This window comes from Octopus sinensis, linkage group LG10 (genome assembly GCF_006345805.1).
Source record: "Octopus sinensis linkage group LG10, ASM634580v1, whole genome shotgun sequence".
NCBI lineage: Eukaryota > Metazoa > Mollusca > Cephalopoda > Octopoda > Octopodidae > Octopus > Octopus sinensis.
The window spans coordinates 67,966,267-67,979,872 of NC_043006.1; the positions used below are offsets into that span (position 1 = coordinate 67,966,267).

The following is a 13,606-nucleotide window of genomic DNA, read 5'->3' on the forward strand; positions in this document are numbered from 1 at the left end:
TTTCTTTAGTCACATTTATAAGAACGAAAAAGTCACATTTCTTATCTCCCTTTAATTTGTTCTGCTGTTTTATGTCGTCCTTTAACATTCTTTTAGATAACACTTTATCAAACTTGAGTTTCATTAGGCATTGGGCTCGTAGAAACTTTTAATTAATTAACCTTCAGCCAATGCAATCTCTCGACACCCATTTCTTTCCAAGTTTATCCCCCACAAAAGTATTGAAGTCAGCATTATAGATGAATGAAACTGTTGTTGATTTTATCATGGCTTACAACAGTGAATAGTTCCAACCTTGTTATATCTACTTATGACTAGGAGAACTGCACCATTTGAGAGCTACAGTAGTATCTTTTTACAATTAGGTGGTCTAGACTATCTAAAATAAACTGTGTTGGTTAAAAGATATGAACTATTGCCATTTTTGCTTGTCACCTGACAACATAATTACTCTGCCAACCAGCTTCTCTTATCACAACCTTTTATTATAAATCCTGTTATGTTACATGCAGCACAACGAAGTATGTAAGAATATCAGTTCAATGTTCCCTTGTAATTTGGGGTTAGCCATCTAATTCTACACAATGAACGGACTATTGTTCTATCTACAGTTGGAGATATCTTTCTCAAATGAGATAGGTATGGATGTGTGGTTACAGTGTTTGTTTCATACCAACATGGTATGAAGTTCAATCTCGCTGCATGTCACCTCAGTCAAGGGTTTTCTATCATATCCTTTGCTTGACCAAATGAATGTGAGTAGAATTTTATTGATGGAAATTGTGGGTTTTCTATCATATCCTTTGCTTGACCAAATGGATGTGAGTAGAATTTTATTGATGGAAATTGTGTAAAGGCCATTAGAGTAACTGTTCTTGTTCTTTAGTGACCGATCACCTAGTTAAACACTTCCCACTAGGGCATAGGTAATTTAATAGCACCCACCCTGTAGCTAACATTCATCAATGTGAGGATTACTTTCCATCTCCATTAGCCACTCTCAGAGGCCCACAAAAATGTCTTGAGCGTATTTCTTCGTCCTCTGATTAAACCTTAAAAGAAGCTCAAACTAGTTAAATTTGCAATAACTGGATGCTTGTAACATTTGAATACAACAGGAAACATATTTGTACTAATTTTTAGCTAAACCAAATTGTTGCATCATATGTTGTACTAATATTAACATAACTGTGTTGTTAAAAATTACAACATTTTTATTAATGATAAAAAATAATACATCCATTCAAAACAGTGTGAGAAACCATTGATACAATTCTTACCTTAAGACTTAACCACTTTTTATTTAACAGAAAATTATTACAATAATTTGTAAATGTTATGCTGCTTTTTATGGCAATGAAATTTTTGGCACAACCACAGTTTGGTCCCCCCTCTGCTTGCCTCTGAACTGTCTACTGAACTGACAAAATGTTAACAATTAATCATTTTATTGCTTGATAGAACACACAACCATGAAATAAAATTATTTCCCTAAATTTACAAGAACCAATGCAAAACCAGCTCCTCAGACTGCAATAAATAGATGTAGAACAAAAGAAAAGAAAATAGAAACATTTTATGAATTCTTAGAATATTTCACTTTCATTCTAAAGGTGGGCAGTGGAGAAGTAGAACCATTAGATTGATTGGAAAAGTGCCTTTGGGTATTTAGTTGCATCCCTTTACAGTCCAAATCCTGCTGGGGTTGATTTCATTTTACATCTTTCTGGGTTCAACGATATGAGTACAAGTAGAGTACTGGATCAGTAAAGATTAACTGTTCCATCTTTTTATCCAAATCAATGGGGGACATCACCCATTGATGGATACCTGTACTCAGTGACATGTCAAATAATTGAATCTTTTTATCTATGCTGGTATTTGGATAAGTAATAACAGCAGCAGTAATATGTAGAGACTATAGAAATATAATGATTATAACAACAACGACAACAACAACAATAATAATTTCTATTATAGGCATGTGGACTGAAATATTGAGGAGAGGGGCTAGTCAATTGCATTGGCCCTACACTCTACTGGTACCTATTTTATCAGCCCCAAAGGATGAAAGGCAATGTTAATCTTGGTGGAATTTGAACTCAGAATGTAAAAGTTCAAATGTCACTGAAGTCGACTTTGCCTTTCATTCTTTCATGGTTAGCAAAATGAGTACCAATTGAGTACTGGAGGGAATGTAACCAAGTACCCACTCCTCTAAATATCTGACCTTGTGTTTATATCAGAAAGACAGAATTATAACTTGGTATAATAATAATTTTTTCTACTCTAGGCAAAAGGCCTGAAATTTTTTTTGGGGGGGAGTCGATTAGATCGACCCCAGTACGCAACTGGTATTTAATTTATTGACCAAAAGGATGAACGGCAAAGTCAACTTCAGCAGGATTTGAAGTCAGAATGTAAAGACAGACAAAATACATTTGACATAATAATAATGATAATCATAATGATTTCAAATTTTGACACAAAGGCAACAATTCTGGGGGAGGAGGCAAGTTGATTACATAGACCCGAGGGCTCAACAGTTACTTCTTTTATTGACCCCAAAAGAATGAAAGGCATAGTCAACCTCACCAGAAATTGAATGGCTGAGATGTCGCCAAGTATTATGTCCAGTGTGCTAATGGTTCTGCCAGCTTGCTACCTTAATAATAATAAAAATAATAATAATAATAATAATAATAATAATAATAATATAATAATAACAATAATATTAATGACTAGAGCACTCTGCCAAGGCAAAACCAATGTCTTCTCAACGATTAACCAGAGATGATTTTCAAAATGAGAATATCTGAAATAAATTCGACTGCTCTCACAAGTGAGAATACTAAAAATGAACCTGACTGCTCTCAAAAATTAAGTAAAGAAACAGGAAAAATAATTCAGGATCCTTGTCTGGTACTGAAGCGATTCCAAAATCTAATAAGTTCATGCCAGTCATGAGGCCAAACATCCCTGTAAGTTTCATCTGAATCCATCCAGCAGTTCTTAAAATATCTGAAAACAATACCTCTGCCTTCACTAAGGCAGAAGTGATAATAACAAATGCCTTGATAACTTACCAGGTAGTGACTCTCATGGCTTCTGATCTTAACTGATTGGAAGTGTCATCATGTCCATGTTTTGTATTGGTGTAAATGATAGGCTACAATCAATATTCAGCTCAATACCACAGAATTGCTTAACCTTAAGTAGTGGCTGACAATATGTGCATCTCTGATCATGAACAGGAGTAGTGTAGGAGCATCATAGCCTTGTTAAGAGGAATTCTTTAGGTTTGAATAATTCACCCCTGGAAAGAAACATGGGTGTTTTGTTCATCATCCTTAAACAATCCTTATTCAGGGACCTCTTGAGTGAGATGAGCTATTTGACTTGAAGAAAATTCTAACAGGGCTCCACCTACAGGTCTTGCGCTGTTTATCTCGATATGAGACCACCATGTTGTGCACATATGGTTGTGATGTATGTGCCTGTGTACCTTTTTCAGCAGGGTAATCATGATGGGTGTATTAGGCTTCTTATATTTGTACCTCAATGTCACTTTGATGGCATGCACTGCTCTCTCGCTCAATAATAATAATAATAATAATAATAATAATCCTTTCTACTATAGAGGTTAGAGCACTGGTCTTGTAAACCAGGGGTCATGAATTCAATTCTCACTGGGGGCATCATAAAGATCTTTAAATGGCGGTGCCCCAGCATGGCCACAGCTTGTGAGCTGATGAAATAAAAATGAAATATAGGCACAAGGCCTGAAATTTTGGGGGAGGGGTAAGTCACTTACATCGAACCCAGTGATTAACTGGTACTTATTTCATTGACCCTGAGAGGACGAAAGGCAAAGTTGACCTCGGCAGAATTTGAACTCAGACCATAAAGACGGATGAAATACTGCTAAGCATTTTATCCGGTGTGTTAAGGATTCTGCCTGTTTGCCGCCTTTATAATAATAATAGTAATAATCATCATCACCATCATTTAATGTCCGTTTTCCATGCTGGCATGGGTTGGACAGTTTGACATGGTGCTGGTCAGATGATGAACTGGATAGACTCTAATTGTCTGTTGTGGAACGGTTTCTATGGCTGGATGCCCTTCCTAATGCCAACCACTTTACAGAGTGTGCTGGGTGCCTTTTATGTGCCTCCAGTATGGATGCGTTTACAGAGCACTGGCATGAGTAGCAGCAGCAGCAGCAGCAGCAGCAGTAGTAGTAGTAGTAGTAGTAGTAGTAGTAGTAGTAGTAGTTTAGTGATTGCAGTAAAGGTGATAATGCTAATGATAATAGTAATAATAGTAGTAAAAAAATATTATGTATTAGAATTGGTCCTAGCTTTGCAGTAGGAAAAATAATGAAAGATTCTAACCAATTTTTTTCATTCACTATAGATACTTTTACCCCACCCACTCCTCCTCTCCAACCTATCCTTAAACTTACATAATTTGGACATTGTTAAGAAACTATCAACTATCAAATCTCTTGTCTTCATTAGCAAACATTTAGCTTTAAGGAATTAGAAGCTTTGTTTCTGTTGAAACAATGTTTCTTTGTATTTGGAATATTTTGTCCATTGAATCACTATCTGTAACATCGTTCATACTTCTTTTATCTCCTAAAATTTCCTGTTGCTAATTAATAATTCGTACAACAACATCAAAAGCAGCAGCAGCAACATTTTACCTTCTGTTAGAGTGACTGCAAACAAAAGCACATTGTAAATTATTATATGCGATTATTGAGTATACAATTGTATACAGGCCTTCAGATGGATTACTCTTGTAACAAATACTTCTGTCTCCAAGTGTTTAATTGAAGCAAATGACTTATAATATTAATTATGCATATCATAAATAGATTATTATTTTTATCATAAAATACCAAACACTAGAATGTAATGACGATGGTCTGTAATTTTACGTAACTGTATTCATCCTTCATTGTATAGAACCACAATAAAAACTGAGGGTTAAGTTATAGGAAATGCATCATCATATGTTTGTATATTATATTGTCCCCCATGTTGTATCCCTTGTTGAATCTTGTCATTTATCTTTTACTTGTTTCAGTCATTGGACTGCAGCCATGCTGGGGCACTACCTTGAAGGGTACAGTCAAACAAATTGAACCCCCACTATTTTTAAGCCTGGTACTTATTTTATTGGTTACTTTTACTGAAATTCTAAGTTACAGGGCCATAAACAAACCGATACCAGTTGTCAAGTGGTGATGATGGTGGTGGTGGTGGACATACACCAGGGGTGGACTGAGAGTGTTAAGGGCTTTTGGGCATAACTGTTTACTGGGCCCCTTTGAATGTGTGTTTTAGTAGAGTTACCATGTAGAGTGCAAGCCCCTCAGAGCTCCGGCCCCTCGGGCAGTGCCTGATTGACTGACAGCTCAGTCCACCCTTGACATACACAAACACAAATACACACACACATATCCATACATACATACATACATACATACATACATACATAATCACCATCATCATTTAACACCTATTTTCCATGCTGGCATGGGTTGGATGATTTGACAAGAGCTGGCAATGCCAGGAGCTGCACCAGATTTTATTGTCTGTTTTGGCTCGGTTTCTACAGCTGGATGTTCTTCCTAACACCTACTACTTTACAGAGTGTACTGGGTGCTTTTTATATAGTGCCAGCACCAACAGGATCACCAAGAACCTTGCACAGCAAATCTTGCATACCAAAAAAAATCCCTCAGCTGAGAGTGAAGTAGTAGTATTGAGTGGGTTTGGCTTTGTGCCAGTTGAGAGATTTAAATTAAAGAGGGGACAGATAAAAGTATTTTGCTGTAGATACATGGATGCTGTAGTTGGAAAGCAAAATGAGAGTGAGTTGGAGAGTAAGATAAAGAAAGTGAAAGGTGGCGAGCTGGCAGAAAAGTTAGCACGCCAGGCGAAATGCTTAGCGGTATTTCGTCTGCTGTTATGTTCTCTGCTCAAATTCTGCTGAGGTCGACTTTGCCTTTCGTTCTTTCAGGTTCGATAAATTAAGTACACACTGGGGTCGATGTAATCGACTTAATCCTTTTGTCTGTCCTTTTTTGTCTTCTCTATGTTTAGCTCCCCTGTGGGCAATAAAGTAATAAGAAACGTTAGCACGCTGGGCAAAATGCTTAGCGGTATTTCATCTGCCGTTACGTTCTGAGTTCAAATTACGCTGAGGCCGACTTTGCTTTTCATCCTTTCAGGGTCGATAAATTAAGTACCAGTTACGCACTGAGTCAATCTAATCGACTTAATCCCCTTGTCTATCCTTGTTTGTCCCCTCTATGTTTAGCCTCTTATGGGCAATAAACAAATAAGATAAAGAAAGTGACGGTGAGAGGGATGATGATAGAGTTGTGTCAGGACATACCTCTGAGGTACATACATGCATGCATACATACATGCACACACACACACACGCACGCACACACACGCACACACACACACACACACACACACACACAACACGTATATGATGGGGTTCTTTCAGTTTCTGTTTACCAAATCCTGACTTTGGTTGGCCTGGGGCTGTAGTAGAAGACACTTGCCCGAGATATCACACAGTGGGACTGAACCCAAAACCACGTGCTTGGAAGCAAGTTACTTAAACAATCTTCTTTATTTTGATCTTTTGTTTAGTAAATAATCTTATTTTGTGAACAATATTTGATCTGGAAAACAAGCACAAATGAACTTAAGTTTCAGATGTCAGTTTTAATTTCTTAAAGTTTAATTTTTAGACTATTGTCAGATAAACAGTGTTCCAGCATTTGATATTTGTGGAAATAGTTGTCAATGTTTGTTTAAAATACATGTCGTGACTCTTATGGATATAACTTACTACACAATATATTCATTGACATTTTACATTTTATAAAATACTAGCAGTATCGTCCGGCATTGCTCGGGTTTGTAAGGGAAATAACTATGTAAGCATTTTTAGAGATGTAAAGTATAATAGCCATCTCAATATGGCTAACCACAAAGGGGGGTGTTACTGTAGCTTTTTACGTTCTGAGATTTAATAATACATTTTTAGAGAGTTACTTCCCTTATATATGCCAAAAATGCATTAATAATGGGAAAAAATGATGGTAATTTTTTTTTTTAAATCGTAGACTTATCGTAGACGCGCGCTAATACCCAGAAGGGCTCGATATGAATCACGACTATAAGATACCCGCTTTTGGTTAAACTGTACCGCAAAATGTGGGAGTAGTTAGGAATCTAAATCGTAGGAGACAGACACCACACAACCTCACTTTTATATATATAGATTTCAAAATCAGGCGCAGGAGTAGCTATGTGGTAAGTAGTTTGCTTACCAACCACATGGTTGCAGGTTCAGTCCCACTGCGTGGAAGCTTAGGCAAGTGTCTCCTACTATAGCCTTGGGCTGATCAAAGCCTTGTGAGTAGATTTGGTAGATTGAAACTGTAAGCCTGTCGTATATATGTATATATGTATGTGTGTATATGTTTGTGAGTCTGTGCTTGCCCCCCCCCCCAATATCGCTTGACAACCGATGCTGGTGTGTTTACGTCCCTGTAACTTAGTGGTTCGGCAAAAGAGACCGATAGAATAAGTACTAGGCTTAGAAAGAGTAAGTCCTGGGGTCGATTTGCTCCAGCATGGCCACAGTCAAATGACCGAAACAAGTAAAAGAGTAAATCAAAAGACTTTTGTCTTCAGAACATGTTCAAATTACTTTGTGACATAATTTGAAACATAACTCAGAGATTTGGAACCATTTACACTGAGAATAATTTTTATTTTGGGTTTTTCTAATTCCTTTATCAATTCACTTCAGCTCCTTTATATATATATATATGCATGCATGTATGTTTTTATTCATTTTATTTCAAAATTTTTTGCAAATAGAGAAACAGCTGATTTCTAGCCTAGATCCAAGGCTGCTTCATTAGAATTTCAGCAACATCATCATCATCATCATCATCGTTTAGCGTCCGTTTTCCATGCTAGCATGGGTTGGACGGGTCAACTGGGGTCTGTGAAGCTGGAAGGCTTCGTCAGGCCCAGTCAGATCTGGCAGTGTTTCTACGGCTGGATGCCCTTCCTAATGCCAACCACTCCGCGAGTGTAGTGGGTGTTTTTTACGTGCCACCTGCACAGGTGCCAGACAGAGCTGGCGAACGGCCACGAACGGATGGTGCTTTTACGTGTCACCGGCACGGGGCCAGGCGATGCTGGCAACGGACACGAACAGATGGTGCTTTTACGTGCCACCGACACGGGGCCAGACAAAGCTGGCAACCGGCCACGAACGGACGGTGCTTTTACGTGTCACCGGCATGGGGTCCAGCCGAGGCTGGCAACGGACGCGAACGGATGGTGCTTTTACGTTCCACCGACACGGTTGCCAGACAGAGCTGGCAAACGGCCACGATCGGACGGTGCTTTTACGTGTCACCGGCACGGGGGCCAGCCGAGGCTGGCAACGGACACGGACGGATGGTGCTTTTACGTGCCACCGACACAATAACATCAACAGGATATTTTGTATATAAGTATATGTGCAGATTTGTATTTTTTGCATTATCTATGTGTTCTCATGCACATAGTTGAATGTGTAAACATGCTCATATATACTTAAAAGTTATGTATGTATGTCTATATAGCATTTGCCACTTATTCTGATGAAGGTATCCTGGTTTTGCCTAACGGATCCATACACCCATGCTATTGTGGGTCTTTATTATGTATGAACATGGTTATGATATAAGCGTTGTCCTTCCAAAGCAGCTGTCAAGATAAGCCTATTTCATAACTTCTATTTTCTTTATTTCTTCTTTCTGTACTCTATACTTTGTATTTGTTTTCCATGAAAATATATACATTAAGACAGATTTTGTTTATTTTTCTACTTTCATGTATATGTGTGTATATACATACATAGATACATACATACATATAAATACATACATACATATACGTATATATATATATATATGTGATCTCTTGAGCACCACCAGCAAAAATATTTTTTCCTCTGTCTTCCCTTCTTGGGATCTTTCCTTCTCCTTGTTTCCGACGAAGAGCTCCGCTCGAAACGTTAAACCCTCCTTCCCTTCTTTCCTGAGTGTGAATAATACTTTAATTGTTCCACGTCCTTGCGTTGCTGTTTTTTTTCTTTTTTTCTGTGTTTTCTTGTTTGGATTAACTTTATATATATATATATATATTATATATATATATATGTAAATATGTGTGTATATATATATATATATATATATATATATATATATACATATATACAACTGCACTCATAATGTTTTGGGTACAATATGTAGTCACACCCAACCCAATTTTGCGGAATCAGTGCCCCATCTTTATTTTGATCTTTTTAATAACATTTATGAACTTTCATCCCTTCTGTATCGAAGTTGATGGAATTAAAATAAAAAATCAAGCTCTAATTCAAACTTAAAAGCAAAACAGCTGTTGAATAGTAATTGTTTTTGTGCACTAGCTTACAGACTGCGTAAGCCTTTGATACAAGAAAAAATATCAATAAGCCTTTGCAGACAAACGGGAGCAAAATTCACCTTCACCCATGCCACGAAAAAGCAGCGGCAACCAAAAAAAAGTGACCAGTAAAAGTTTTTTGAAATAATCTAGCCTTGTTTGCGAAAATTTCCAAAACTTTTTGCATACATTTGATGCAAAAGAACCTGAGGTTCATGCAGTCGTGTGTTTTATTGAAATTGTGCAAAAAACACGACCTCTACACCCCCAAATGGATCGAAAGAACCTTTTTTTTTGCCCTAGAGGCCATTCCTTTCAATTGAGCAAACTCAAAGTTGCCATGCAAACTCCCAGCACTTTTAACATAGGTGGGCAAATTTTCAGATCAATCTGACCATGCTTACTAACACTTTTGCCTGCACAACTGCATGTGAGACAGCGACCACCCTTTTCACTGGCTCCTGTTCAGGTGACACATAAAAAGCACCATTTGAGCATGGCCGTTGCCAGTACCGCCTGACTGGGCCTCGTGCCGGTGGCACATAAAGCACTCACTACACTCTTGGAGTGGTTGTCATTAGGAAGGGCATCCAGCTGTAGAAACTCTGCCAGATCAGATTAAAGCCTGGTGCAGCCATTTGGCTCACCAGTCCCCAGTTAAACTGTCCAACCCAAGCTACTATGGAAAGCGGATGTTAAATGATGATGATGATGATATATATATATATGTAAATACACAAACACACACATGCATGCATGTACGCATGCGCACACACACACACACACATACACATCAATATATACTGCCATATATAGTGTCTATAAGATACTCGGAATTCAAAATATCTGATTACTAGACCATCATGGCTTCAACCACCAGTAATTTGAAAAGAGGGGAGAGAGAGTTGGAAAGAGAGAAAGGTGGAAGATAGAAGGAAAGAGGAAGGAGAGGGGGAGAGAGTGAGAAGGAGAGACAGGGAAGGTAGGGTGATGATAGAGCAGTAAATCTGAATAAGAGCTGAATCAGACCATGACAAGCTATCTAAACCATGTCAGCATGGATTGTGGCCATAAGATGATAATATGTACAGGTGTGCCATGTAATTGAGAATAAAACTGAATATGATGAAAAACAACGACACTAGATAGACAGAAAAAAACTATAGTTTAAGTAAAATGGCATACACAAATATACTAAAGAAACATTCAATAAAATCTCCCTTAGTCTCAATGATGACCTCAATTCAATCTAAAAAGAATCAGGTTCTCAAATATGTTGTCCATCATGCATACAAATAAAGCCCTCAACAAGTCCAGAGTGTTGTGGAACCACTTGTTGGTCTCCTTCTCAGTGTTTATGCCCTGAGATATGATGATCATGAAAACACTTTGTCATTCACTTGGGAAGAGAAGCTTATTATTATCATTATTATTATTATTATTATCATTATTATTATTATTATTATTATTATTTCCCTAAGGTTGACTTTACTTTCCATCCTTTCGGAGTTGATAAAATAAGTACCAGTTGAACACTGGGGTTGATGTAATTGACTAGCCCCTTCCCCCAAAATTTCAGGCCTTGTGCTTATAGTAGGAAGGATTATTATTATTTAAATAGAGTCAACTACTGCTACTTGGAAGTTATCTTGAAAGTGACCAGTTTTCAGAGGCTGGATTGTTGCAGTGCACAACAGCAAACTAAACAGCTACCCATCAGAACTGTTTTGCATTGCAAGCTCAGTCTGTCAGGGCTACTTACAGTCTCCTCTTCTGTATGTGCTGGTTCTCAAGTCATGGCCGTAGAGGTCAGAACAGTTGAGAGGCATCCCTTTCAAACTTGGATATGGGAGGACAGTGTTGGCATATGTGGACATCATGTCATGGTGTCAGATGCCTCCAAAGTAGAGATAGTTGGTACCATTCTGAGGTAATACAAGTCGATTGCAGGGACCAAAATCAACGCTGACAAGTCAGTGGGTTTGTAGTTGGGCATCTGGACAGGCAGATCAATGCTGTTGGACAGCATTGTTGGATGCTAGACTGGCAAACCAGTTAAACTGCTCAGATTCTAGTTCAGTCCCAACCTCCAGTTGGATAAAAACTGAACAGGATGACAGGTCTTACCCAGAAATGGGCAGAAAGGAAGCTGTCCCTGAAATGTCAAGCAAAAGTGGTGAATGCCTATATAGCTTCCCTCATTATTTATATATTTCTTTACTGCCCTCAAGGGGCTAAACATAGAGGGGACAAATAAGGGCAGACAAAGGGATTAAGTCGATTACATCGACCCAGTGCGAAACTGGTACTTTATTTATCGACCCCGAGAGGATGAAAGGCAAAGTCGACCTCGGTGGAATTTGAACTCAGAACGTAACGGCAGACAAAATACGGCTACGCATTTCGCCCGGCGTGCTAACGATTCTGCCAGCTCGCCGCCTTATTAAATTCTTACTACAGTTCTCCGCTCTACCAACTGAGCTATCGCGAGAAACAAATTATTTATAGCCTGACCATCATGCCCTGCCTCAGTTACTGCTTGATGAGGTTGGAGAATCTCTTATTCATCTTCTTTTGGAAGGGACATGTTCCAACTGTTAGGTGGTCAGTCTGCTACCAGCACCCTCTGTGTGGTGGCTTAGGCATGCTGTGGCTGCTGATGCAGGGACATGCACTGAGGTTGCACCTCCTGCAATGATTTCAGGAAGGGCAGCAAGCTGGGAGAATCGTTAGCACACCGGGCGAAATGCTTAGCGGTATTTCGTCTGCAGTTACGTTCTGGGTTCAAATTCCACCGAGGTTGACTATGCCTTTCATCCTTTCGGGGTCGATTAAATAAGTACCAGTTGCGCACTGAGATCGATGTAATCAACTTAATCACTTTGCCTGTCCTTGTTTGTCCCCTCTCTGTTTAGTCCCCCTGTGGGTAATAAATATATAATAATAATAATAATAATAATAATTGTGTACAGTGCTCAGGTGCACTACAACTCATCTAAAGTGTATATATAATCAGGTGTAGTTTCGGCGGATTTCGGAAAGCATGTGGGCCTTAAAGGATGCAGTGTCATGGCAGTCAACAACTGACGCAGGCAATATATATATACACATACATTTGATCACTTTAAACAAATGATTCGTGCAGGTCATATGTCGTCACCGACGGGAGAATCCACCATACAAACACACACACACACATTAAAGTTAGATAAGGCCGGTTTATGAGATTACTTTAGATTTCACGTTCATGAAGAGTTTAGTGTTATGACGTATCACCAGACCCCAAAACCTGTTGGCTTTTGGGATTTGATGATACAAGGTAATCCCATAAAGCTGCCTTACCTAACTTTCATATACTGCTCTAAAGAGTGCGTCTTTTTTTCGGATTTGTTTTTACAAGCGATATATATATATGTGTGTGTGTGTATGGATATGTCCGTATATAGTGAGAGAGAGAGAGAGAGAGAGAGAGAGAAAGGGAAAAAGAGAAGAGAGAGAGAGAAAAGGAGAAAGAGAAGGAGAGAGAAAGTGTGTGTGTGTGCGCGGGCGTGCGTATGCATGAATATATCAGAATGTCCGAAGTTATGACAATGACCGTGGTATAAATGGACAAAGGTATTTATAATTGTGTCAGTAGGAAACAGTTGAGGTTGATAGGAGAGGTGTTTATTAAGACCATATGCCTACACTATGCATTGCTTTTTGCTAAGGACAGTAACCGACTTAATTGTCTTTTTTTAGTGCATATCTTCTCCATACTACAACTTTAGTTAATAACTTTCGGACGTTTGCACGTAATATATGTGCATGATTTTGTCTATATTCTAAGAAATGTATCTATATATGAATATATAAAATATATATGCATATGTATTTGTACGTATTCATAAAAAACATGCATGAGGCAGACATTCCGATCTATCCACCGTATGTTGGCCAGCAACAATGTGTTTTTAGTTGGTTGCTCTTTCTCTAATTTTTGTGGACAAAGATAGTCGCTGACTGACACACACGCACTTGTTCCGAGCCACTGTTCACCCTCCCCTTCCTCTCCCTCTCTCTCTATCTATTGCTAA

At 38.5% G+C, this 13,606-nt stretch overlaps 1 protein-coding gene across 4 annotated transcripts in view; it reads left to right on the top strand.

Moving 5' to 3' along the window:
* Window positions 1-734: 734 nt before the first annotated feature.
* LOC115216339 (rho GTPase-activating protein 12) overlaps window positions 735-13,606 on the top strand; it is a 152,845-nt gene continuing 139,973 nt past the window's right edge. For all 4 annotated transcript variants that reach the window (XM_036506755.1, XM_036506757.1, XM_036506756.1 and 1 more), the window contains exon 1: window positions 735-755. In XM_036506755.1, coding sequence (XP_036362648.1) covers window positions 750-755 — 6 coding nt within the window. In that variant the 5' untranslated portion in view covers window positions 735-749. The remainder of the gene's footprint in view (window positions 756-13,606) is intronic.